This window comes from Scleropages formosus, chromosome 12 (assembly GCF_900964775.1).
Source record: "Scleropages formosus chromosome 12, fSclFor1.1, whole genome shotgun sequence".
In the NCBI taxonomy this organism is placed as follows: Eukaryota; Metazoa; Chordata; class Actinopteri; order Osteoglossiformes; family Osteoglossidae; genus Scleropages; species Scleropages formosus.
This window is the reverse complement of record NC_041817.1, coordinates 8166222-8193847: the sequence shown is the minus strand read 5'-3', so window position 1 is coordinate 8193847 and position 27626 is coordinate 8166222. Positions and strand designations below refer to the sequence as shown.

The following is a 27626-nucleotide window of genomic DNA, read 5'->3' as shown; positions in this document are numbered from 1 at the left end:
ATCTAATTCACTAACTCCCTCATTTGGGAGAGTCACTGTCTCTACAGAAAGTAAAACTGAGGTATGAGTTCAAACTGTTTTTCACTCACTCACCCACCCACCTCTATTGGAGGTATGACTGTCAGTACACCAAGCAAAATGCAATTCACCACAGCTTGGAGATATTTTATAACACACACCTATATGTATGTATGTACATATACTGTAAGCCATATACTGTGCTGTTAATTTGAAACACAAACAATGATTGACAAGATACCAGAAAGAGCGAAGAAAAAGCCAAGATTAGACGACATTTTCTTAAGCTTACATTTTATTGAAATTAAACACTACTGCTGTCTAATGACTAACTTCTGATTTCCAGTCTGAAGACTAGATTCCTACTGCATACTGAATGTGGTACCAGAAGGTTCTTCATGTATGCCTATAAAAGCTTGCAGTGTGGTAAGTCTGATTTCTGATACACCACGTGTTGTGACATGTTGCTGCGAGACAGTATACCTGCACTGCCTCTCACAATATTGTCGTCCAATTAAGTAACCCATCTTAAATATATGAACTCCCAAAGTCGCCTTTTTTTCTTTGAACAGCAATAACGTTATATTTCCATGACAACACTGCATCATCACATGACAAAAATTATTTCCAGTGAATTCCAAAAATGTCCTACAAAGCTGGATACTTGGAGACATCATTCAAAGGCACCTGGAGAGATGTATGTGTGAAGTGTCAAGACCTGTCCCCTAAGGCCAAAAACTTGACATCAAATATGTAACAAAGAGAACTTTACAGTCAACATACAAATTAGATTGCAGAAATGCTGCACACCAGGAGCACAGCAATCAGCAATAATTGCTTGGTGAGCTGCACTTAACAAACAACAAATCCAAGAAAGCACATTCGGACAGGCGCACACACGCGCACACACACGCACGCGCGCACACACACACACGGAATCTCAAAATCACACAAGAAAGAAAAACCTTGTATTAAAGGCATGTGATTTTTTGTCTGAAAATTTTGCTGCAGACATTTTAAGGTGTCCTACGGCTTCAACCCATTATGAAACTTATTACATATGAATAGTTGCAAGGAGACATTTACTGCAAAACTTCTCAAATGGAAACAGACATGGTTTGCAGGATCCGCTAGAAGTTAAAGCCATTGCTGTGCAACACAAGAAGTGCTTCTACAGGCGTGATTATTTTGGAAAATGTTTGTTTTCTCCTTCAACAAACATAACAATAGAAAGAATGATGTAGTAGCAAAGCCTGAAGAGATTTGCAGCTCCTCCTTGTGTGGCATTGCAGACACCTTTCATAAACACATGTGAGAAACGTTGCCATTTGCGGCATTATGTTTGTGAGAATGATCTCAGAGCTACACCTTGTTGAGATTCTGTTCCTGTCTATTTATCTCTTTCAATCATGTTTCGGAAACAAAGACTAGCAAAAGCTTTTTATTATCAAAGCTACTCAGAGGATCACTGCGTTATTGATGCATTTATTAAAAAAATATCTAGTCCCTGGTATTGATATGGATGGGGGGGGGGGGGAGGAATAAAAAAATCACTCAAAACTACAGAACAGGAATGTTTCTTTGCTGCATTTAAAGTACCAGGTTCTACTATTGCCTTAACTTTATTCGGAGGAAGCTGTGGCCAAATAAGAACTGAAACATATTTCAGCAGTGGCCAAATATTAAAGGAAATATGCAAGAAAAAATTATGTCCTTAGTGTATAGGTGAAAGTATCTGGCCCAGATGGGTAACCTTGGAAAGACAGTTTTCAGCCAGCCTTGATCAGGCAGACATGTGGATATACACTATCTAAGGCTGGCAATGTTGCGCACACATACACAGAAAATCATCTGCTGAGTTTAAACAGGCCCAGTTTTACCCTAATTAAATACTAAGGTGGTTAATCCATGGGGAGAAGTTATTCCAAGATTAAGATAACTGTCAGTGTTTTGTAGGTTAAAGTCTGCCCTGCATAGCCACCATTAACAATGTTAAGCTCAGCAAACTCACATAGTAGGAATGTTAATAAGTACTAATAGTAATAATATAAACTGTACTATGCTTTTTACTTGTGGTCCATATTAAAGAACGGTCCATATATTTTCAAGTCTGTCCTGTCTACTTAGTCATCCTGCATTTCTATTCAAATGACCAGGAAGGTTTTGTACAGAGCTGGAGATTTACTAAAGGACCAAGCACCATTCACCTAAAACATCCTTTGCACATTCCACAGTGCTCTGTGACTGCACTGGTCAGGAAAATGTCACAGAATAGGCCAGGGTGTCCAGAACTAAAGTCCCAAGAATGGCTGTCAAAGCAGTGTGGAGAAACTGTGCAAAAAGTGTTTAAGGGTATAGCGCCATCTACAGGCACACAGATTAGTACGCATTCAGTGCATGTACCTGGGAAGAGTGATTGCGCCTCTATAGCACTCACCCCGTGTTGCGTTCATATAGAGGAATACTGGCAACACACCAAGGATGAAAGAGGTCATAAGCTTTAGGCTGAAGCATGACCAACTGAGCAGAAGTATACAGTTTCACTACACTGATCAGACACGGTATGACAATAACAACACTGACAAAGACTGCAATCTTACATTTTAGGGAGATTGTATAAATGAGAAAAAACGGTTATGGAACAATTCAGGACATCGGCCCCTTAAAACCTGCTGGAAACAGCTTGACTCAGTTGAACCGTTTCAAAATTATTTTTCTATGCTGACAGAAGTGTCTGTAAAGACCCACTCTCAGGATCACCTCCAGCTCCCTGTTTGTGTTTTGGAATCGGGTTATTGGGGATGCTGGAAGTGGTAGAGCATTGGGCCAAAAGGGGTAAATCCAACCATTCAGTCCAATGACATCACATCACTGCACAGCACGAGTTCTGCTTCCGAGCCTGAAAGGAAACACATAAAGATGAATCAGCTGCAAAACTTACTGCAGTAACTGCTTTAGCACATCTCAGAACAAAAAGTTTTTACAGAATCGAAAAGGAGAAAGGTCTAAACCAGCATCAATTTAAAATATTAAACTTTAAACTCAGGCATATCACATTATCAGAAGTAGGAAGGGGAAAACACATCCATGCAAAGCTCAAGCTTTCTTTGTTTAATCTATTATTACTAACAAATGGGCATTTTAATGTATCTTTAAATTTTTAAAAATCATGCACAACTATTACATGCTTAGGGTACTTCAGACAAATACTAATGTACTCAAGCCCTGTAAATCTAGTTTATAATAACGTATGCCTTTCAAAAACTGTGGTTCCTTTACAATTTATCAAATACATGTGCTACTTTGCCTGTTACGAAATTCAGGAAGGTTACTTACGCTGTCAGAATACAGATGAGGATTAAAAACCAACAAATGTTGTACACATACACACACAAGTAAAGAGGACAAGGAACCCGATATATGAAGAATTTGAGCAGAATCAGTGTGGAGAGACGCAGCTTTCGGAGGACGTGTCTCCTGTCACGGGTACTCACAGTCTTGTAAAAGGCTTTGGACTGGTTTCCCAGATGCTCAGACTTCTGCACCAAGTCGTCAAGCTTTTCCCCTCTTTCCAGCAATGACTCCATTGTGTTGTGCTACCAGAACACCAATGTACCATAACTTTCCCCAATTAACTCCTTACCATCTTAAATTTCTATAGCTGATGACAAACATGTTATAGAGACAGACTTGACAATCAGACACAGATATAGTTAAAAAAAAGTAAAAGCGCACATAGTATAAAGTGGTAATGAGAGCTCAGTACCTCTCAGGCAGTAAGATGTCAGTACCACCCTGACAGGACTCATTATAGAGCGTAATGACTTCAGCTTGCACTCCTTGAATGCCATAACTCAACCAGTTTGGACCACATCTGCTAATGAAGATGCTCCTCTCTTTAGCCAGGGTGGCGTGCAGAGGGTGCAAGCCCTAGTTTAACATGGCTAGGAATTTGTTTAAAGTACGTACTTCTCTGTTCCACTTCCTTAATAGAGTGCAGTTTAACTCCCAGGACTGGGTGAGCTGTCCTCATTCGTTTATTCAGTCTGCTGGCATCACCTGTACAAATGCCACTACCCTAACATACAGCTGCATAGAAGATGACACCTGCTACAACAGACTGGTAGAATATCTGCAGCAATGACATGCATGCTCCAAAGGGCCCCACGTCCCCTCAGAAAGTAAAGACAACCCTGGCACTTTCAAATAAATGCCAAAGCACCGCTCCATTTTCTACATAAATCTTATCTTGTTAACATACGTGACCTCTAGGGTAGGACATTGTCACAGTTCACTCTGTGCAAAGATGAAATCTGAAATCTCACCAGAATGATTTTGGTTTCATCCAGTTCAGCCTGCACTTTGGTCATTGCATCTGCCTCGCGAGGGTTCTGCAATGAACCAACCAAAGACATAAAACGTGATGCACAGAGACTGGTAACATACAGTGGCAAAAAAAGTAGGTGAACCCTTTGGAATTAGTTGGTTTTCTGCATTAACTGGTCATAAAATGTCATCTCATCTTCATCAAAGTCACAAGTATAGACAAACACAATGTGCTTAAGCTAACAACACACAAACAATTATCTTTCATGGCTTTATTGAACACATCCCATTAAACATTCACAGTGCTGTGGAAAAAGTAAGTGAACACTTGGATTTAGTAGCTAGCTGATCCTCCTTTGGCAGCAATAACCTCAACCAAGCGTTTCCAGTAGCTACGGATTAGACCTGCACAACGTTCAGGAGGAATTCTGGACCACTCTTCCTTACAGAACTGCTTCAGCTCAGCCATATTTTTAGGATGTCTGGTGTGAACAGCTCTCCTGAGGTTGTTCCACAGCATCTCTATGGCTAGGCTCTGACTGGGCCACTCCAAAAGGCAAATTTTCTTTTTTTGAAGCCAATTTGTAGTGGATTTATTTTGACGTTTAGGATCATTGTCCTGCTGCTTCAGCTGGTGCACAGACACCCTGTAGGATATTATCCTGTAGGTTATGTTGATAAACTTGGGAATTCATTTTTCCCTCAATGGTAGCAAGTGGTCCAGGCCGTGAAGCAGCAAAGGAGCCCCAAATCATTATGCTCCCTCCACCGTACTTAGCCACTTGGATGATGTTTTCATGTTGGTATGCAGTGCCCTTTTTAAATCACATAGTGCTGCATGTTCTTCCTGAACAACTTAGCCTTAGTTTCATGAGTCTACAAAACATTTTCCCAGTAGTGTTGTGGAGTGTCAAGGCAGTCTTTGGCAAACGACAGGCACGCAGCAATGTTTTTTTTGGAAAACAGCAGCTTTCTTCATGCCTGTTCAATGTTTTCTGTGTAGTAGACTCATGAAAAGAGATATTAACCAGTTCCAATGATTTCTTCAAGTCTTTAGCTGTCACTCTAGGGTTCTTTTTTTACCTCACTGAGAATTGTGTGGTGTGCCCATTGAGTCATCTTGGCTGGACAGCCACTTCTAGGGAAGTAGCTACAGTACTAAATCATCTGCATTTATAGACAATTTGTCTAGCAGTGGAAAGATGAATATCTGAGCTCTTTGAGATATCTTTGTAACCCTTTCCATCTTTATGCACCGCAACAATTCTTGATCGCAGGGCTTCCGAGAGCTCCTTTTTGCGAGGCATGGTTCACATCAACAGATGCTTTTTGTGAATAGCAAACTCAAACTGTTTGAGTGCTTTTTATAAGTCAAGTAGCTCTAAACCAAACCTCCAATCTCATTTCATTAATTGGACACCAGATTTGCTAATTTCCAGCTCTAATTAGCTTTTGTTGAAGTCATTAGCCTAGGGTTTCACATACTTTTTCCAACCTATACTGTGACTATTTGAATGATATCTTCGATATTTACAAGAAGAATACAATAATTTGTGTGTTTTTAGTTAAAACAGATTGTGTTTGTTGATTGTTGTAACTTACATGAACATCAAACCAGATTTTAAGACAAATTTATACATGAATGCAGTAATTTTCAAAGGGTTCACATACTTTTTCTTGCCACTGTATGACACTGAAACTTTGCATGATTGTCCTGAACGTCTCAAGGTAGTGTACCCATTAAGCACTCACTTGGTATTTGGCTAGATGGCTGTCCAGGGCAGTGTATCGAATGGTATCTGGAGATCCAGATGGCCAGTCGCTGCTTTCAACTTGTTTGGAGAAATCATCCAAAACCTGTACATCAGTGTAAACCCAAAATTTTCATTCATCCATCCCTAATTTACCAAACACAGTGGTCCAGAGCAGTCCTTGAAGCACAAGACACAAGGCAGAGTATACCATGTACAGAATGCCAGTTTATCACAGAGCAACACACACACACACACACACACACACACACACACACATAGACTGAAACACTAAGACCATTTAGAGCCACCAATTCAGCTGAAACACATATTACTGGACTGCTGCAGGAATCGGAGCTGCTGCAGGAAATTGACATAAATATATTAAAATCCAGGAGTGGTGACACACCAGCACTGCCCACCATAATTTTAATTTCTTTAAACATCCCCACTACAACATGAAGCTTGTATTCAGTTTACATAAATTCTGTAATGAAACAGATTTAACCTACACGGCAAACTGAGGAACCATTAATACGGGACGTTCAAATAGCTTCTTGTTACAACAAGAAGATGCATGTACCTTATCAAGCAGGGTGAAACATACTCTCTGAGGATATTCGCTGTCTGCAATCACAACACCGCTGAGTGAGTCGTTTCGCACATACACATGGCATAGGTATTCTGGCAGAAGGAAGGAAATATTTTTTGTTAAACTTCCTCCGGCTAAATTCACTACTTTGCTGATGCTTTAACGCAATAATCAATTGTGCTACATCAGTATCAGGCAGTGGGGCTTGAACTGAACACCTTCAGGGTTACATGACCATATCCGCTCTACATGGTGATGAGTAGCTAATGTGAATGTCAGAAAATAAACCTTGTACTTTCCCCTTTAACGTTATGAACCAAGCTTAAAACGTTAAAACGTTCCATATTTTGTATCTTAAACTCCGCTTATCAAGCTATAGCAGGGTATCAGATGGTTTAGTCCTGAGAGGTGCTGTTTCAGGAGCAAGGGTTTGCAGGTTCAATTCCCACCTTCTGCTGGTATACCCCTGAGCAAGGTACTTAATCTACATTAGTATAGTAAAAAGTACCCAGTTTAATAAATAGGTCAATCACTGTAAGAACCTCAACAGTCAGTGTCTTAACAGTTGCTTTGTAGAAAAGCATCAACTAAAATGAAATGGCAAATTCATGCTTTGACCTTACTGTGCAGTCAGTATTATAGGTACATTAGCAAGTGTCATGTACTGAACAGGCTGAACATATTGTACATACTGTTGTGTATTCAACATTCATTATTGTCATGCTTTATTTCGCTTATGCCTTAGTAGTAACAATGTTAGGTTTGAGTCATATGCTACTTTAATTATTTTCCCTCTATATATAGCTGAGTGTTATTACTGGAACAAGTTGGTACCTAAATCAAGGGTACAAAAGCATGGGTAGAGATTCAAACATTTACATTACATTTATTCCTTTAGCTGATGCTTTTCTCCAAAGCGACTTACAATGTTAAGCTACTTACAATTATTTACCCGGTTATACAGCTGGGTAATTTTACTGGAGCAATTTAGGGTAAGTAGCTTGCTCAGGGGTACTACAGCTGGAAGCAGTTCTAACCACTATGCTACCAGCTGCCTGCAAAATGTGCATCATCTGACTGCAAGGCAACAGCATTAACTATTACTCCCCCTGCTGACTCACCAAAAACCTTTTAGTGACACTAATCCTTCTTTTGGCTTACGCTACATCAGATAATTGCTCTTAAATAGGACCTCAAGGGTGAGGACTGCATTTTGAAGACAAAGCTAAATAAATGTTTTAACACTAAAAGAAAATTCCTCTCTTTCTGCTGAAACATGGTAAACACCTGTAATCTCACCTTGCTCTTTGACAGATGCCCGACTCCCATGTGAGGTGCGCTCTACAATCAGGGCACTGGTGAAGGTCATAAACTCCTGGACACTATAAATGGAAATGCAATGAAAAACATACTCACGTGTAAAATCTGAATGGGGTAATGAATGCACCAATACATCATCGAATGTCAGTGGTAATGGTACATCTCTACACTGAGAACGCAAGGGAAAAATGAAGCCCTACCTCGACCTCTGGAAGAAGCTGAAGGATGATAAATCATAAGCTGCTTTCAGCAAGCTGGACTTGTTGGTCCCCTTATAGAGGACACTGAGGCTGTAGAGCTTCATGACAACAACCTGGCTGGATGAGAAAGGGAAGCTCTCCTAGCTGTGGTAATCTCTGAAACATCACAAGAGCACTTTTTACCCAGCCAGACCAATCCCTCCCCCCAGTACACACCGCTCCCCTGCACAGCAGAAAGTACTACAACACAATGAAGACAACAAAGAAGAGACAATATCAGATGTTGTGAGCAGTTCCCCTGCAGAAGCTCAACGCGATTCTGTCAATGTTCATGTTATGATATGACAGATATACACTGACTGACTGTGACTTGGATGTTTTTAATTCGCTCTGCACTTGACTTTAGTTTACGTTAGCTTCAGCTTGTTGGAAAGTTCTGTGATAGCAAGCCAAGTTGTTGGGTTTATAAACGCTCAGATTTGTTTCTCAGCTACTTTCACTTTGCACACGAATCGATGCGTATTTACTAGGAAGGCACAGCTAGTAATACTAGTAGTATTAAGCAAAGTGACAAACACAGCAGCAGCAGGCGACCGAGCTGCCGATGCGATGATGAGTAACTAACTGAGCCTGAGGCTGACGCTGAGGAGGTAGCTATAATTCAACTTCAGGACGACTTCTCTCACCACTCACTGTTTTCTTAGCTGTGTCACTTGAGTATATACATAAACAGGCAACTAGGCACCTAACAGGAGTGGAAACTGGAGTTATAAAAATAAGTGAACTGAGGGAAGAGATAATCCACAGTACAGCAGCGGCAGAAAACTCCCTAAAGCCACACGAACCACGTCATTGACGGAAGGTGGTCCGACAGCAAAACCGCGCCGTGTGGAAACACAGTTCCCTAAAGCCTGCTTTATTTTATTTAGTTCCGCCGACCATAGTTACCATCATGTCTCATTCAGCGGTTCTGAACCTGGGGACTGTAGCTTCCATTAGAGGTCTAGAAAAGGTCAGAAGGTTAAGAACCTCTGCTCCATATCTTTCTCTAAGATAACAATAGTTTTTGAAATAACATCAACATTTTTAACATTATTTTAAAGTTTACAATCACTTACAGTTACATAGAGAGAATATATCATATTCATTCCTGTATAGAAGCAGGTTTCATTTTGGTAAAAATCTGCAAATTGTCATTCAATAGGTCGTCCATGGGCTCTGCCACTCAGAGACGAGGTTCAAGGTGAACCCTGGTGTAAAATTTTATTTGCTAGTGAAGAATGTTAAGGGTAATCGTGGGCTTGAACTGAATCTTTGTCAATCAGGTACATGTAGATGTTGGGGCTCAGAACATAAATACAGAAGACTGGAGAAGGATGACAGTGAAGATGAGAAATGGAATGAGATTGGTCTGGATCTCAGATGGCCAAGACCCTCTCAGGTGGGTGGGTGGGTGCGTTTTTCTCATTTGAGACTGAGCAGCGTCTGTTTGTGCCAACGCTCCCTTTACCCCAGAACCGGTGCTGGTGGTGGACAGGTGCAGGTGCTGCGGCGTAATTCCAAGTAGCTGAACCACTTAGAGTGGGGGGCACGGCAGGTTTGACCAGTGCCTGCTGTGAGGCGCGTCTGGAGTTTGAGCCCTGCTTCGGTTATAGACATTGGTTGGTTGAACCGCTTAGAACCAGCTAGAGTCCAATGCTTTATTCATTCTGGGCAAAAGGCAACAGCCGTGTATCGATCATTGTTTCATATTGTTGGGTATCAACACAAACTGCAGCACCCCAACGTTTTTCCTCACCAAAGCCAGGTGCTGAGAGCGTGGTCAGATAATTCCAGTTGCTATTGTCTCTTCAGTTTTCACTTCTGCATCTTCTGTCACAAGTAACTGAATCTGATGCGCTCTCCGCCAAATCAGAGTCATGTTTCAGCCATCGATGTCATGTGCCATTATATCGGCACTAGCACAGTCATTAGGGAAAAAAGTTCACGCTGCAAAAACGGCGAACATTTTAATAAGTTAAGCAACCTCGCAGGACAAGCACTTGGCCATGGATGCTGCAGCTGTGAGAGCTCGAGCTGATGATTAATACATGTTACAGGAAACGGTAGCGAACATGTGGCTGGCAGGTTTGCCTACAGTCCTCAGCCAACTGACCTACATCCAAGTGGTGGAAAGGTGCCCCAGGATACGATGCTTTCGCACATAAGAGTCACCCTCCACCAGTGTTTTCATAAGGCTTTTTGGCCCATTTAACAATTTCATCTTGCCCACCTGCTTTGCTCATTGGTAAGTGTTTTGCTCCCATACCACAGCTGAGCAGATGAAGACATTTCCAGAGCAACAGATTCAAAACACTTGGCATAGCAACGATACGCGATGGGCGACGCGCTGTGGACACCCGGGGACACGTGGCTCCTCGCTGCTGAGTGGCTTTCGTCCAGGTGTTTGGGCGGGAAGATGCTTCTTTCCCGTTACCATGGGTACAGACTGAATCATTTCCAAAAAGAGCTCAGTCACAGCAAGACTGGTTCAGTATTCCTTTTCAAGATATATTACAGAACTAAAACAGAGAGTCTCCAGATTTATGAAGTCCTGGTTATTAACGGCGATGTAGCGCACACGTGTTACATGTCGAGCAGTGGAAATTCCCCATTTCGGACTTTTAGGAAAAACATGACAGAAAGAAACTCATCGTGAATCTGAACTTGAACAATCGGAGGGCTGGAAGCTGGAGAGGATGGAAATGCGTCGAGATTTTGCGCTGCGTTAAAACGCAGTGGTCAGAGTTCGTCGTCGATCTTGTTTGGACAGTGTGTGTGTGTGTGTGTGTGTGTGTGTGTGTATATAGTGTGTTTACAGTGTATAGTTTACAAAATGTATCTTTGATCACTTTGGTCGCACCAGAGAGGTGAGCATTGAAAATACTGCGGAAAGGGATGACACCTGTGTGGTAGTTCCTCAGTCCTAGATCACGCGGGAAGGAATACAGAGTTTGCAGGGAAAGGCACCGAAACCGTGAAGCGCGAGAGTGAAAGGCGGTGAGAGTCGTGCGCTTCAATCGCGCTGCGAAGTGGGGGTCCATCAGCCCTCATGCCTGGCGACCACTGCACCATGGAGAAGGTAAGAGCATCGGCCTCCTCACTGACAGCCTACTTTAGCAACCCTGTTTCACATCATAGGCAGTGTAGTGGTTAGAGCTCCTGCCTTTGGACCTGAAGGTCATAGGTTTGATTCCCACCTCTGGCTGTAGTACTCTTGAGCAACGTAATTACTCTCAATTGCTCTGGGGAAAAATTACACGATTATTACTTGTGTGCATAATGATCTGATGCTTGGTTATGTGCAAGGCAGCTCACAGGCTGGGCATGATCTGTTTGGATTAGGATTTGTATTCTAATGCTTTCCATGCTCAGCCACAACTGGAGTTCATACTGTAACATGTAAAAAGTGTCCCTCATAAATGATGACTAGTACTGTATGTTGCCTGAAGGCTTTGTCACTTCACAAAAGCAGTATATGCATCATTCTCCATGGTCAAGGGAAAGATTGTTGTAGCCCAGAAGCAAGCTGAGCTCCAGTGGACTAGTTAAACCCTAACCCTAACAACAGTCCCCGTCCCCGATCACCATAGCTATCAGACAGCCCCAGTGAGCGGCATAATACTCTGTCGGTTCGATTTCAGGTGGACCACATCCTTTCGGAGTTCAGACTGGACGAGGACGACCTAATGGAGGTGATGAGGAGGTTGCAGAAGGAGATGGAGCGTGGGCTGCGTCTAGAGACACACGAGGAGGCCAGCGTCAAAATGTTACCCACTTACGTGCGCTCCACCCCAGAGGGCTCTGGTGTGTGTTGCTTCTACAGACTGGAGTGGGAAACATCTCAATGTGGCCTGCGAGACGAGATGAAATGAGACAGAGCTTAGTGATGGGGTTAGACTTAGGTGCTCATTGGCTTAGTTCAGCATGTAGTACAGTGCCTAGAGCGTTACATCTGATACCATGGGCTCTGAGTCCCGGCCCTCAGAGGAACCCTTCTGTTCTCCATCCACTGCCAACAACCGCTTGCCCCATACGGGGTCGCGGTGAGCCGGAGCCTAACCCAACAACACAGGGCGCAGGGCCGAGAGGGGAGGGGCCACACCCAGGACGGGATGCCTGTCCTTCGCAAGGCACCCCAAGCAGGACTCAAACCTGCTGTGCCACCACACCCCCCAAAAGTAAAGGTCTACAAAAATGGTCAAAGTGTAAAGTTACACACTATTCTGGATCTGGTGAATAGTACCTGCTAAGAGACCAAGCAATAAAGAATGATTTTTGACAAAACAGCAAGGAAATTAACTTGATTACTTTTTCATAAAAACAACTTACACTTGTGACCGACAATTTCAAACTTTATACATTTATACTTCTGCATATTTAGCATTGCATGCATTTTGTATGAAGTATACGACTAAGACTCTTCTCCCATATTGTTACATTACTTCAGCCTTCAGGTCCATAATTGCTGTTACTAAGTGGGGCCAGTGGACAGGACTCTTTCCTAGTGGTCTAGAGGTTCTTGGTTTAAATCTCACTCTTGCTGTATTGCACCTGTCCCTTGAAGAACATTGCACTTTATATACACCTATCAGCCAAAACATTAAAACCACCTGCCTAATATTGTGTAAGTCTCCCTTGTGCCACCAAAACAGCTCTGACCCATCAAGGCACAGACTCCACAAGACCTCTGAAGGTGTCCTGTGGTATTTGGCACCAAGACGTTGACAGCAGATCCTTTACATCCTCTAAGTTACAACGTGGGGCTTCCATGGCTCGGACTTGTTTCTTCCAGCACATCCCACAGATGCTCGATCGGACTGAGATCTGGGGAATTTGGAGGCCAAGTCGACTCCTTGAACTCTTTGTCAGGTTCCTCAAACCATTCCTGAACAATTTTTGCAGTGTGGCAGGGTGCATTATCCTGCTGAATGAGGCCACTGCCATCAGGGAATACCGTTGCCGTGAAGGGGTGTACGTGGTCTGCAACAGTCTTTGGGTAGATGATACGTGTCGAAGTAACATCCGCACGAATGCCGGGACCCAAGGTTTCCCAGCAGAACATTGGCCAGAGCATCACGCTGCCTCCGCCAGCTTGCCTTCTTCCCATAGTGCACCCCGCTTCCGTCTCTTCCCCAGGTAAACGACGCGCACGCACCCGGCCATCCATACGATCTAAAAGAAAACGTGATTCATCAGACCAGGCCGCCTTCTTCCATTGCTCCATGGTCCAGTTCTGATGTTCACGTGCCCATCGTAGGCACTTTCGGCGGTGGACGGTGTCGGCATGGGCACTCCGACTGCTCTGCGACTACGCAGCCCTGTACGCAGCACGCCGCGATGCACCGTCACGGCCAGCATTAGGGTTATCGGCCATTTGCGCCACAGCAGCTCTTCTGCGGGATCGGACCGGACAGGCTAGCCTTCGCTCCCCACGTGCATCAATGAGCCTTGGGCGCACATGACCCTGTCGCCAGTTCGCCGGCTGTCCTTCCTTGGACCACTTTCGGTAGGTACTAACCACTGCATATTGGGAACACCCCACAAGATCTGCCGTTTCGGAGATGCTCCGACCCAGTCGTTTAGCCATCACAAAGTCACTTAGATCCTTACGTTTGCCCATTTTTCCTGCTTCCAACGCATCAAATTCAGGAACTCGCCGTTCACTTTCTGTCTGATATATCCTGCCCCTTGACAGGTGCCATTGTAACGAGATAATGAACGTTATTCACGTCACGTGGTTTGATGTTGTGGCTGATCGGTGTATGTGCTTCTATTTGCAAGCTAGTCTAGAAAAAGAGGTCAGCTAGATAACGTTACATATATCTAATACATACTAGCTGAGATTTACTTTGACAAAATGGCTCCATTGTATTCCCTTTCCATGCTATTGGTCCATGTTTGCTGGCAGCAGCAATGCATACATTCATGGCAACTTTGTTGTTGTCGGATTTCCCTCAGAGGTGGGTGATTTTTTGGCCCTGGACTTAGGAGGAACAAACTTCCGCGTGATGCTGGTGAAAGTGGGAGAGGATGAGGAGAGGGGCTGGAAGGTCGAGACCAAGAACGGGATGTACTCCATCCCGGAGGATGCCATGACAGGCACGGCCGAGATGGTGAGAGCCACTTTGCTGGTGTCACCTAGGTTGGGTAGTTGGTTGGGAATAACAGTGGTGAACCTTGAAAAGTTTCTGCCTACATTACTGGTTTATACAGGAATGTTTTTACCATGTTTCAACACTCTCTGCTCTTTGTCCTGCAACCTCCCTGCTTACTATGGCACACAGCTGTTCGACCATGTTGCCGAGTGCATCTCCGACTTCCTGGGCAAACACCACATTAAACACAAGAAGCTGCCCCTGGGCTTCACCTTCTCCTTCCCTGTGCGACATGAGGACATAGACAAGGTGAGGGAGACAGCAAGCCCGCACATCTGGACTGCTCTGAAAGGAACTGCTCGCTGACATTGCACGTGGGTCCCGACCCAGGGAATCCTACTGAACTGGACCAAGGGCTTCAAGGTCTCTGGGGCTGAGGGCAACAATGTGGTGGGCTTACTCCGAGACGCCATCAAGAGAAGAGGGGTGAGTGTATCCCTCCGTTTACCTGACAGGCAGAGAGCCCATAGCACCGTGGTAGCCAACCCCGCTATAGTGCTCTTGAGCCAAGGTATTAAACCTGATTTGATCCGGGTTCAGCAAAATAAGAAGAATCACGTTAACCTTTGACACTGCTGGTACAACATGTATTGCAATGTCAGGATTTTTCTGTGCATTTTTATTGATTTCCTGTTCGATGCTGGGGAAGAAGGGAACATTCTTCTAATTCTTTTGTAGATTTGAACTCATGGGGAATGTTCCCCAGCGAAGCTGTTTTATTCTTAAGATCCCGTTCCAGTATGATTTGTTAATATTTATTGCTTTCCACCAAAGTTCATTTGTCACCCAGATAACAGTTCTTAACCAACTGAATGTAGCTTGTTAAATACCACAGTGTAGTTTCTCCTTACTGTGTGAATTGTATTGAGCTGCTCTTCATGAGTGGAGAAGACTGCTTGCTGCTGTCAATGCATGACCCCAATTCTTAAGTAGCATAAAAACGCATGCTTAGAGAAGGCTGTGCACAAAACTGTACTAAAGTAGTGCTGTGGTGCCAGGACTTTGAAATGGATGTGGTCGCAATGGTGAATGACACAGTGGCCACCATGATCTCCTGCTACTACGAAGACCGCAGATGTGAGGTTGGCATGATTGTAGGTAAGAGGAGCCTGCATCATCTTGTGCAGAGCTTTGAGAGAGCAACTGTACGGAAGAGGTGGTATATTACCGAGAACATGCACAGATTACTCTGATGTCATCTGTACGCCCAGCTCCGCCCCGTGTGTTTCTCCGCCCTCCCCATCATCTCCCCCGCCCTTTCAGGGACCGGCTGCAACGTGTGTTACATGGAGGAGATGCGCACGGTGGAGCTGGTGGAGGGTGAAGAGGGTCGCATGTGCGTCAACACAGAGTGGGGGGCCTTTGGAGACCATGGTGAGCTGGAAGAATTTCGTCTGGAGTACGACCGCGTGGTGGACGAGACATCTGTCAATTCTGGCCAGCAGCTGTAAGTGATGGTGTCATCCTTCACCCCTTGAAACGCTCTCATGACTCAGAGAGGCTATAAATTGCGTTTTGTGTAATTTTGTTTTTGTAATGGCAGATGGTCTTGAACGTTCCAACCCTCAGTTCATAAAAAACTGTATAAAAACTTAGTTTAACCTAAACAACCAGTGGCTCCCAAACCCATGGGTGCAACCCACATGGGGACTTCCCTCTGGGAGGCAAGACGGTCCTGAAAAAAGAGATACCATATTACACTTGTAAATGGGAATTCATTCACGAGCACAACATGACGGATTATTGAAACATGAATTAAAGTTTACTGTCATGGTTGTGGATAATATACCATACATATCCTCATAGAATAATGTTTGAGTCCATTCACGCCCAGTACTCGTAAGTCAAGCAGACCAGTGAGAAGCATATCGTTAAGCAACACTTGAGTCTGGAAGTGATATTGTTGACAGCGCTGTCATTTTTTGCAAGCTTCGAGGTGTGGTGGGAGGCTTCTTTTGTTTTGCTTCGTTCTGGTGCAAGGGTGTGTGGTGGCGCAATGGGTTTGACCGGGTCCTGCTCTTCAGTGGGTCTGGAGTTTGAGTCCCGCTTGGGGTGCCTTGCGACGGACTGGCGTCCCGTCCTGGGTGTGTCCCCTCCCCCTCCAGCCTTACACCCTGTGTTTCCGGGTTAGGCTTCGGCTCCCCGCGATCCCATAGGGGACAAGCAGTTTCAGACAGTGTGTGTGTGTGTGTGTGTGTGTGTGTGTGTGTGTGTGTGTGTGTGTGTGCACGCGTTCTGGAGCAGAGTAAAAAAAGCTAATATGCCGGCATCCACACAGTTAAGCGGTGCTAAAGAAATACCAGTGTCGGAGCTTATACGTAGCCTTGGAACCCCGAGAACACTACACGAAGAGCTTACCCTTAATCATAATAGCCCCCGAGAAAATCTGTGTGTGATAAAGTCCCATGTTCATGTTATTTTTTCCCATTTCACCCAATTAAAAACTGAACATCATTAGGTGCTGGTAAATAATTCAGTGAAACTACTGTATATGAATAAACATATTAACATACTGAATATACCGGTCATTAACACGGCTTGCAGAAGCACTTAGAATAGCCACTCCAGGACAAGGCAGTATTGAGGGTCACCACTGAAAACATTTGGGAACCACTGGTTTGAACCATGGGTCAGGATATGTACATCATTTCTAGAATTTACATTTAAAAAAATGCATAAATGCAGCTACAATGTACCATCTGTTGTCACCGTGCAGCATCTGTTACATAACCACTGTTGGGAAAAGAAGGTCAGTGTCATCACTGGTATGTTAATAAACTCTTTTGGTAAATATTCTGCGTGTGTTTTTGGAAGCTGCAGGTAAGCATCACCTGGGAACCTCCTGTAGGCAATGAACGAAGGCGGCGAGCGCAATTCATTCATTAGTTCACTTGACACTCCCATGGGGCTCCTCTGTGGTTTCCAGGGAGGTGGTTTGTTTTTCCGCCTCACGCTGTCAGCGGCGCCTTGCGGCCCTTAGTTAATACGCCGGTAATGGCGTCTTCTCCATCATTAGTAGTGGCACTCTAATGGGTGTTTACTGAGTGCCACGGAGCGGGCTGCGTAGGCAGTCGTCGTGTTGGGCGAGGGCTGGGCCGTACGCCAAGGCTGTGTTGTGACGCACGACCCTCTCCTCTTCAAGTTACGAGAAGCTGATCAGCGGGAAGTACATGGGCGAGCTGGTGCGGCTGGTGCTGCTGAAGCTGGTCAGCGAGAACCTGCTGTTCAACGGCGAGGCGTCCGAGCAGCTGAGGACCAAGGGCAGCTTTGACACCCGCTATGTGTCCCAGATAGAAAGGTAGCCTCTTTGTGTTTTGCTATTGCACCATAGAAATATCTCATTACGAAGGGATTGCACATGGAATGCTTAGAGGAAATAAAAGAAACCTGTAGCAGTGCCCGTGAACAATATTTCAGCACATTGTGAGGTTATGTAAGTCCCACGGGTCAAGATACAAGGAGAGAGCAGGTCATGTCACAGGATCTGCCCTCTTCTCTCGGCAGTGACTCTGGGGACAGGAAGCATATCTACAACATCCTGACAACGCTGGGGCTGCTGCCCTCAGAGCGAGACTGCGACATTGTGCGTCTGGCATGCGAGAGTGTGTCTACGCGTGCGGCCCACATGTGCGCGGCGGGGCTGGCTGGTGTCATCAACCGCATGAGGGAGCGTCGCAGCCAGGAGGATCTCAAGATCACCGTGGGCGTCGACGGCTCCGTCTACAAGCTGCACCCCTGGTGAGGCGGCCTCTGCGCTCTTCAAAAAAACACGCCGCTCTCATTCCCCCATCCTTGACGCGACGTCCCCTGATCCTGGTGCGGTTTCCCCTTTCCAGTTTTCAGGATAAGTTCCACAGAGTAGTGAGGGATCTGACTCCTCACTGTGACATCACCTTCCTGCAGTCTGAGGAAGGGAGCGGTCGAGGCGCAGCCCTGGTTTCAGCAGTGGCCTGCAAGATGGCAACGTGCATGCTGACCCAGTGAGGGTGTCCAGTCGTGCCCAACAAGCAGCGATACACACAGTGTCCTGATCAAGGTCGGACCACCCATGTCCCGAGAGGGGACTTCTTTTTCCAAACAGACCGGTGTGTCTCACACGTGAGCAGTGTCTTCATGGACTTGGACAAGCACGCTTTGTCAGATTTATTTATTTCAAATACAGTGGATAAATCCTGAATATTTTTCTATTGAACTCGATGACACTGATTGCTTTTAACATATTTATTGCAGCTACTTTTTTGTGTGTATGTATATATTTGTTTTGCCTATTTCAGAATGACATGCATTATGATTGTTTCCAGTGCTAATCACATTAGAGGATGGGGTTTGTAGATTGAAAGGTCCCCTTGATTGTAACATTCACAGCGATGTTCGCTGAGACACACACTTTCAATATGTTCCCTGAGCAAGGATCAATAACTAGTGTGAGAACTGTTTAACTGGACTCCACCAGATATGTGTGTTTAACTGTGTATAGTGTATATATCCTTCGTAAGTGTTTAGCGTATCGGGTGGTTTAGAATAAAAAAGCTATTAAATGCTCATTGAGAATCAGCTGCAGTTAAACATTTACATTTACCTTTACACATTTAGCAGACGCTTTTCTCCACAGGGACATACGGTGCTGACTAAAAGTTTGTGAACCCTAATCGGATATTCTTGTATAAAAAATTAAAAGAAATTTATAAAATAAATAATTGATTATGATTTACACAACTGATTCTAGTTACCTGCTTGGTTTAACCAATGCAACTTAGGGTTCACTTATTTTTGCACCTGGACTACAGCACTACTGTTCTAACACAACCACATATGGATTTGGTCATTACACACCTATTATGTCACGTGAGAAATGCCTCTTCTCATTGGATAGCCATCTTGTGGTAAAACTAAGGGACACAAGGGGTTCACATACTTTCAAGCAGCACTGTACGTCTTAGAGAACAACAGAACAGTGCATTACACATACAGATGGAAAGATCTAGATACACACACATGGCTCTTCAGTACAATCAATTTGTCTCATACCACTGTATATACTGTATTACATTAGGTGCCGCATATAGGTTCTTTTAAATATTACAGATAAAACAGGATGCCTGTAGAGCACATAGGACATCAGGGAGAAGTGAATCCGGAAGAGATGTGTTTTGAGAACTTTCTTGAATGGTGAGAGAGATTTGGCATTTTTGGAGCCAAAACCAGAAACAGAAAGTCTGGATTCCAACATTAATGTAGATAAGAAAACACATCATAAACAGACTTAAGGTACTCGACTAGCCCAAGATATCAGGTGCTGTAGAACTCATTGCCTTGAACATCTAACCAGGGCATGACTTCGATATTGTGACCAGCCCTAGAGATGGCTTTCTAAGCTGAGTGAAGGAGGTGGTCACAAATCAACAGGCTCAGTCTGCCACTCTTCTTTTCACTTTCATTTATCTCAGAAATTTAATGTAACATATTATGACACATTACACACACACATATATATATATATACGTACTATATAAAAGATTCCGGCACTTCCAGATAAATATGTCCTTTCCATTCTTGCCCTAATTTATCACCTAGCCTGCTGGGCTGAGATTTTCTTGTCATAATGAGACCATTGTGTAAACTCCTCTGCCACCGTATCTCTTTTCCACCCCGGAGGAATCCAAGCAATTAAGTGCTTATCATGGTCTCTGAGACCAAGAGGATGTGGATTGCCATGTAAGGGACTGCAATCCCCACCACATTCTTATTATAGGAGAGGAGCAGATAAGGCATGTCGTACATATACGGCCCACGAGTTCTCTTCTGGCCCGGGGCACGAGGGCATCTCCACCGCACCAGACATGGTGAGTATGATGGCAGCAGGCAACTTTTGGACCAAGATGTCCTCTTGATTGCACAAAGAGATTTGTATAATTCTCCCTGGAATACTTCACAATAACACTAAAATGGTTTAATGCTAGAAATTAACCTTTATAGTAATTTTTTTTTATTGGACATTACAGTTAATTTATGGGAAAACATGAGGAAAGCAGAGGGGTTTTAACGTAAGGGAAGATGTACCTGGTGTCAGGAAAACAGTGAAGAGTTGGAAAAGGAGCCAGTGGTGGACTGAGGCTCAAAATGGTGAACTGACTGAGCTTTCTCTCGGGGTTAGGCTAGCAAGAAGGCCAAAAGCAAGGCTGCTGCCAAACGTGCGCAGAGAGGCTCATCCAATGTCTTCTCGATGTTCGAGCAGTCGCAGATTCAGGAGTTTAAAGAGGTTTGCCGTGCCGTTCGCTCACGATACACATTGGAGAAGCAACATGCCTGAAGCTTCACTGTTCTGATCCTCACATATGTGAGTGTGTATCCTCACAGTGTGGGGAAAAACCACAGTTTGCCCTTGAGCTAAGTTAACTTTCACATTCTAGGGCTGGGCGTTTCAGATCCAGATTTGCTAAATGGGTTGCATCTGCAGTATAACCAGAAATACATGGATTTTTTTACATTTATTAACGTAGCTGATACATTTCTCCAAAGCAACTTATAGCATTAAGATTACCATTATTACAAGCTTACAATTATTTACCCATTTAAGTCCATGGAGTAATTTAGGGTAAGTACCTTGCTGAAGGGTACTGCAGCCAGAGGTGGGGAGCAAATCAGCAACCTTTGGATCCAGGGGCAATAGCTTTGACTACAATGCTACTAGCTGTCCCCATTGCTTTTTGCAGGCTTTCAGCTGTATCGACCAGGACCGGGATGGCATCATTAAAAAGCAGGATCTCAAGGAAACCTATGCACAGCTAGGTATTTTCGCCTTCTCCATGTCAGTTTATGGTGTTTTGCCAGCTCTTTCCAAGGGTTTAAGTAACTGCAACAGAGTGTGCGTGTTTCAGGAAAGCTGAATGTGAAGGATGAGGAGCTGGAGGAGATGCTGGCTGAGGGGAAAGGACCCATCAACTTCACAGTTTTCCTCACTCTCTTTGGAGAGAAGCTCAATGGTGAGACGTCCTGTTGCTCTTACTGTGCAGATGACGTTTTGAAATTTTCAAAATCATGGATTTTTTTAAATTATTTTTTAATAAAAAAACTTTATTAAATGACAATAATTAGGGCAAATAGTACTATGAAATCTTTACAAATATCACAGTCACACAAAAACAAAGGAGCTGTATGAAATATGAGCCTGAAATGCAAGTTATACTTTCTCCTGTTTACATATCATGAATGAAATTAAAAATAACTTCAACTTCTTATTAAACTAGAAAGTTTCTCTAAAACAACCCTGTGGTGAATTGGCCACGAACATGTGGCAAAGGCTTTGTTCTGTTTTGGCACTGTACTTTTCAAACTGGCCATTATCAACGTTTTTGGACCAATGAAAGGATTCTTCCAGTCAAAATACCGATCATTAATTTAGACGGGGCTGAGGTGTGCATTGAGTTCAGGTATTCACCCGACATTTCGGCAAATTGTTCAATTTCACATAAAAAATTTTGATTTTTTTCCATTCAAACAACTCATTTCACCCTAAGACCATTGTAACTTGTGGACTGCTGTATTGTGTTGCTTCCTCTGTTGGCAGGGTCATAAGCATCCCCTCTGTCTTGGGCGATTACGCCGACCTGTTTAAGACTTAAATTCCCGTTCTTTCAGCTCTAAAATTTGTGTTAAGATGATAAATGCCAAAGAAAACAGACATGACTTCTGTTCCCTTGTACTTTAACATTCATTTATAAATAAAAACTTAATGACTGCACTGCTTCTGCTCCAGGCACTGATCCAGAAGACACCATCCTCGCTGCATTCAAGCTCTTCGACCCAAATGGAACGGGCTTTGTCAACAAGGACGAGTAAGAGTTAATACAGGGACAGCCACAGTGTCTGGTTGTTTCACTAACCAGCAGCAAACTTTGCGCAGACAGACAGATACATACGTTTATTAACCCCAAGGGAAACCGCGCAAGGCTGCAGCAGCATACATACAACATAGTGAGTTAAGACACTGGATGTACAAGTAGTACAAAAGTAAGTTCCACATGTTGCCGCATGGTTATTTTCACCCTTTTCACTGCTACCAGCACCCATGATGCATAGAGTTTGGAAGGTTTGTGTTTACAGTTTGTTCATTCATATTGCTTTGCAATGAACTGACATCGCATGGGGCGCGGTGGCACAGTGGGTTGAACCGGGTCCTGCTCTCCAGTGGGTCTGGGGTTTGAGTCCTGCTTGGGGTGCCTTGCGATGGACCGGTGTCCCGTCCTGGGTGTGTCCCCTCCCCCTCCAGCCTTACGCCCTCTGTTGCCACGTAGGCTCCGGTTCCCTGCAACCCCGTATGGGACAAGCGGTTTGGAAAATGTGTGTGTGTGTGTGTGTGTGTGTGTGAACTGACATCCTGCTCAGAGTGTATACTGGCTCACACCCTGCATTTCCACGATAGGCTCCAGACCACTGCAACCCTTCACTAAACAGGCTGTTACTGATAATGGATGGATGATATTAGGCAAAACAAAAAAACACAAACCTTTGAATTATATTTCTGAGCCTTTTGACCTTTTCTCTTGTTGTGATTTACTTTTCAGATTTCGGCGGCTGCTCATGAACCAAGCTGACAAATTTACAGCTGAAGAGGTATGTATTGATAAGGATACAGAATAGGAAAGCCACAATTCTCCACCACAACTGAGAAACACTTTCAACACTTGCAATGAAATTTCCAGGTGGACCAGGCCTTCTCTGTTGCACCGATTGACACAAATGGAAATATCGACTACAAATCCTTGTGTTACATCATCACACATGGAGACGAGAAAGAGGAATCATGAAGAGAGACTTCACCCCAACCGTTCATTCTGTACTTCTCCAGAATAATGCAGGCTTACTTTACATTTTTGTATCATTAATCATATGCATAAATCAGAATAAAATAAGAAGGCTATATAAGGAATACATCTTGCAATGTGTAGACTACTGTACTGGTGCCCTTCAGTGAAATAAAACTGATGAGAAAATGACAAACTGTTTTACATAGTATCTTTCATGTACACTCTCAATATTCTCCTGCAAACAAAACTATAATATCTCCAGGATTCTTAAAAACAGGGTAGCACCCTATCTAAAGGGAACCAGTTTAGAGCAAGAATGAAAATCCTCTTTAACTGCAAAAACTTTGATTTTTTTCATAAGGAATCTTGGACATAAAAACTTGTCTAAGAAAAATATCAGAAGGTTTTGTCTGAATTGCTTCATCGTTCTTGTAAATTCATTCATATTTACACAGATCTCTTGGATAGAAGGTTGAGTTGTATATCCTGGTGAAAAAAAATAGAATATTAAAAAATAAATCTTAAGTGAAAGATGTAGAAATGTGGATGTTGATTTTAAACACAAACTTTGTATGACAGCTTTTTCATATTAAAACTGAAAAAGAAATGATTATCACACCACCAAATGTCAAAGAACAGCAGAATCAGAGTCCAAAAATAGCACCTATTTGAATAATATTTTAGTAATATTTTAATAAATGTGATAAAATAATCACATGATTAAAATTCTTCTGATGTGTACCTTGCTTCTGAGAAAAGTGCCTGCTAAATGAGTAAATGTAAATTGTTTGATTTTGAAAATAATTAGTTCTTCATTTCAGAAAGTAAAAGATTGTTACCACTGTTGTGTTTGTTGTTCCTTCATTATTATAGTATTTAACTTACACCTTTGCTGAAAGGAACTTTGAAGGTCAGGGTTCTTACAATCCACTCATTCAAGAGTGCTGGGACCAACCATACACAGCAGTAAAGATATGGAACATGGAATAGTATTATTTATTAACACACTACAAGCAAGAGGTAAAGCACATCTGTCACAAAAACACTTAAAGTTGGAAACTCCTTACAATGTCACCAAGATGTACTCCAAACTACTATCTTAAACATGGTGTTTGAACTTCTAAATAATAGCATCGAACTACGTATATCGTTATTTACGAGGGTAAGTCAATAAATATCTGCAATCACAATAAAGCTTCTTAGTGCATCAATTCAGAATAAATAGTGTAGCGAGCGCTGATTTGGGCTCCAACGAGGTAAACAGTGACACATGGACACTGATCATGACGAACATTATCATTAATCAGTCTTTATTGAATAAAGTTATATCAATCACAAATAACACAACATACATAACATTTCCCTTACTTGAACTGCATCCTCTACTGTCTATCTAGTACATGTCGTAATATAAAAACTGTCACATAATACTCCACAAAACCATAATTTCCTCACGATGAATTACAATATAAAAATCCCTGTAAAATAACACACACACACACACACACACACACACACACACTTTCAGAACCGCTTGTCCCATACGGGGTCACAGGGAACCGGAGCCTACCCGGCAACTCAGGGCGTAAGGCTGGAGAGGGAGGGGACACACCCAGGACGGGACGCCAGTCCGTCGCAAAGCACCCCAAGCGGGACTTGAACCCCAGACCCACCGGAGAGCAGGACTGTGGTCCAACCCACTGCGCCACCGCGCCCCTTCCTCTGTAAAATAACAAAAAAATAAAAAATTACAAATACAACACTTACATAACAACCCACGTAATATTACCCTGATGGCTAAACCACGGAACGAGACCAAACACTCCGCACCTGCCATGAAGGGATGGCCTCCCAAAAGACAATAAAACATTTATACACTTTTCAGCATCTTATGAAACATACAGCACAATATACCAAGCCCCAAAAAAACAATATCAGAATAAAAACAAGAAAATAACAATATCCTATAAAAGTGTACATGGTAACCAAACTACAAAGGCAACTTAATCAGTAACAAAACCCATTACTAAAATACAGTTCTACAAAAACATACACATGCACATTCCACACAATGCAATTACAATACAACAAATAAATTCTCCAGACATAATTAAATAATTAAGTTAGAGGAGGTTATATATTATGCACATTTCACATATTTTCTTAAGATGCCCTTTTTCAAAACGGGTGACCATCCAAGCACTCTGGAGCTACATCTCAAAGAAGCCCTTCCAACTTTCTTTGGCTTCATGATAACCCCAACAAATTATGTCCCGTTGTATTCTGTGTTTTAGCTTCCCCTGTGCCTTTGCAACCACCCCCAGTACTCCCAGTTGCATCCCCTTACAAACAAGGTTACTTCTGGAGTTCCACAGTTCTTTTTTGAGAGACTAACCACTAACTACCAACCAGTAAAAAAGACACTTTTACTTAGTTTGGGAGACCATCCCTTCATGACATTATCCCGAGTTAGCACCACCTTGTCGTCCAGCTGTCTGCACAAGGGCTCAGTCAACGACCATACTGCCTTGGCAAGTCCACATTCCCAAAACACATGCCAGATAGTTTCTCTCTCTGTGCGCTCAGGTCATGAGCTATCTGGATCTCTGGTCCAACCATTCTCAAGCAGAGTCTTCATCACTGGCAACCTCTCATGTAGTTACTGCCAGTTTAAGACCTGCAGCCTATTGTTCAGCTCCTTTGGTTGAATTTGGGTCCAAATACCGTCCTCAAGACACAACCTTACTCGAGTCTTTCTCCTCTCCAAAAGGGTCTTAGATAAGCCCCTGTGCTTGATGACGGTATTTGCTTTGATATCTACTGGAATTGATTTACTCCATCTTACTACATGTCTGCAGTGACCTGGCAGAATCTTGACTTTGGGCCCACTGCTAGACCACAAATGCAACAAGCGCCTCATTAGAAATGACAACCACAGATGAAATGGTTTTGTGTGAATGCTCGAGGGGAGCTGCCAAATGGGAGCAGAACTGTACGAAGAAGAGAAAATTTGAGGGAAAGTCTAGTTCTACTCTCTCACTCCTGTCCTTTCCCAGGCACATTACATCTCTACGCACCTGTTCATACTTTCCACCCCACACCAAACCGAAAACATCTTTCACAAATGTTGCGGGGCATAGGATAGACATGCACGAAATACACCAACATCGGGAGGTTATCTACCTTCAGTGTTAAGGCCTTACCCTTGTAAGAGAGAGATCTCATCTTCTGTCTCATTGCTACTTCCTCCCAGTTGACACAAGCCAATTCCTTTGAAAAAAACCTCACCCCCAACACAAAGTGGACCTTTGCGCAAAGAGAGGGCACTGGTGTTCATCCTTGCCTTCAAGAGGCCAAAGAATTTTACCATTGTCTTTCCCAAGTTCAGCACTGTACTAGAGGCCTCGCCAAACGCCTTAGTCAAGTTTAAGGCTTGGGCAAGTGATCAATCAGAGCATACAAAGAGAGTAGTGTCATATGCATACTGAGAAATCTTCACTACTCTACCACCACCTCCTAGGATGGGCAGGCCATCAATCCTTGGGTGGGCTTGGATGGCTTCCGCCAGTTGCTCCATATAGAGCACATAGAGGAGAGGGGGATAATGGGCAACCCTGCCTCACTCCACTAGACTGAGACATCGGCTCTCCGAGAGAACTGTTGTAGTGTAGATTTAGTTTTGTTGTGTGGTGCATGTTGTGTTTTAACTCTGTATATGTACTTTATCCTTCACCTACTCTACTAAAACAACAATAGGGGGAGGCATGTTGCGAAAAGGGAATCACCCAAAAAACGGTAGGTAAGGTGTATGATAACACCCTGGGAACAGGCCAGGGGACTACCCATCTTGAGCGGTAAATGTTACCGGGTAAGTTTTCCTTTGATTATTTATTAAGTATGGTTTTAAGCCTTGGGGTATGTCCTTTAGTGTTGTAAAGGTTCTGCCATGCGGTTCTTATATTAGTTGGTCTTACTGATTTTAGTATTTATTTTAAATTTTATTGTTTGCACGGCAGTTTTTAGGATTAATTTATTTATTGAATAAAGATATTAATTATCAGAAATAAAAGATATTAATTAATTATCGGAAATGAATGGAGAAATTTATTCCTGTCGAATAAGACAGTGGAGCCAGACACCCTTGGGTTGGTGATCCGTTCTGATCCGAGTAAGAAAAAAAATCTGAAATACACAGTGGAAAGGGTATAAGGGTGTAAGTGAAAGCATATACTTTATCGGCAAACCACCTTCATAGGAATATCGAACTTTCAGAATGATTCGCATGCAGTGTGAGGCTGACCGTGACGCAGCAGAGTGTGTGTAGGACGGAGCGTGAATCAGTTTGCCCTCAACAACATGGCGTCGCACCTCGTCCACGAGCGCTCTTCAAGGTGAAGGTTGAAAGGTCACGGGTC

The 27626-nt window shown here is 43.4% G+C and overlaps 3 protein-coding genes across 8 annotated transcripts; 2 read left to right on the top strand and 1 right to left on the bottom strand.

Moving 5' to 3' along the window:
• Nucleotides 1-313: 313 nt before the first annotated feature.
• LOC108940303 (synaptobrevin homolog YKT6) lies at nt 314-9138 on the bottom strand. 6 transcript variants are annotated; one of them, XM_018762353.2, is made up of 8 exons: nt 8894-9138; nt 8208-8363; nt 7987-8069; nt 6679-6779; nt 6097-6201; nt 4344-4409; nt 3513-3614; nt 314-2917 (listed from the first exon to the last, which is right to left on the bottom strand). In XM_018762353.2, the coding sequence occupies exons 2-8, from the start codon at nt 8309-8311 to the stop codon at nt 2882-2884; spliced, it is 597 nt and encodes a 198-aa protein (XP_018617869.1). In that variant the 5' UTR covers nt 8312-8363; nt 8894-9138; the 3' UTR covers nt 314-2881. The 6 variants fall into 6 exon arrangements, with proteins under 6 accessions (XP_018617869.1, XP_018617867.1, XP_018617872.1 ...); XM_018762351.2 differs by having other exon boundaries at nt 8208-8324; XM_018762356.2 differs by having other exon boundaries at nt 8208-8320.
• A 1894-nt stretch (nt 9139-11032) lies between these two features.
• Nucleotides 11033-18540, top strand: gck (glucokinase (hexokinase 4)). Its single transcript, XM_018762424.2, has 10 exons — nt 11033-11328; nt 11891-12053; nt 14208-14362; nt 14534-14653; nt 14735-14830; nt 15403-15502; nt 15668-15851; nt 17547-17702; nt 17909-18142; nt 18241-18540. The coding sequence occupies exons 1-10, from the start codon at nt 11299-11301 to the stop codon at nt 18386-18388; spliced, it is 1386 nt and encodes a 461-aa protein (XP_018617940.1). The 5' UTR covers nt 11033-11298; the 3' UTR covers nt 18389-18540.
• Nucleotides 18541-19746: 1206 nt separating this feature from the next.
• Nucleotides 19747-23358, top strand: myl7 (myosin, light chain 7, regulatory). Its single transcript, XM_018762458.1, has 7 exons — nt 19747-20247; nt 20559-20663; nt 21118-21193; nt 21283-21387; nt 22161-22239; nt 22969-23017; nt 23107-23358. The coding sequence occupies exons 1-7, from the start codon at nt 20245-20247 to the stop codon at nt 23209-23211; spliced, it is 522 nt and encodes a 173-aa protein (XP_018617974.1). The 5' UTR covers nt 19747-20244; the 3' UTR covers nt 23212-23358.
• The last annotated feature ends 4268 nt before the right edge of the window (nt 23359-27626 follow it).

What these genes read in the sequence shown, in the direction of transcription:
- myl7 (XM_018762458.1), top strand. An exon ending in AGATTCAGGAGTTTAAAGAG is followed by an intron (nt 20,664 to 21,117) that starts GTTTGCCGTGCC and finishes TGCTTTTTGCAG; the next exon opens with GCTTTCAGCTGTATCGACCA. An exon ending in GGAAACCTATGCACAGCTAG is followed by an intron (nt 21,194 to 21,282) that starts GTATTTTCGCCT and finishes TGCGTGTTTCAG; the next exon opens with GAAAGCTGAATGTGAAGGAT.
- gck (XM_018762424.2), top strand. Translation starts at nt 11,299, where the DNA reads ATGCCTGGCGACCACTGCACCATGGAGAAG. An exon ending in ACCACTGCACCATGGAGAAG is followed by an intron (nt 11,329 to 11,890) that starts GTAAGAGCATCG and finishes GTTCGATTTCAG; the next exon opens with GTGGACCACATCCTTTCGGA. An exon ending in GTCAATTCTGGCCAGCAGCT is followed by an intron (nt 15,852 to 17,546) that starts GTAAGTGATGGT and finishes CTCCTCTTCAAG; the next exon opens with TTACGAGAAGCTGATCAGCG.
- LOC108940303 (XM_018762353.2), bottom strand. Translation starts at nt 8,311, where the DNA reads ATGAAGCTCTACAGCCTCAGTGTCCTCTATAAGGGGACCAACAAGTCC. An exon ending in AGCTTCTTCCAGAGGTCGAG is followed by an intron (nt 8,070 to 8,207) that starts GTAGGGCTTCAT and finishes TTCCATTTATAG; the next exon opens with TGTCCAGGAGTTTATGACCT. An exon ending in GTTTCACCCTGCTTGATAAG is followed by an intron (nt 6,202 to 6,678) that starts GTACATGCATCT and finishes ACTGATGTACAG; the next exon opens with GTTTTGGATGATTTCTCCAA.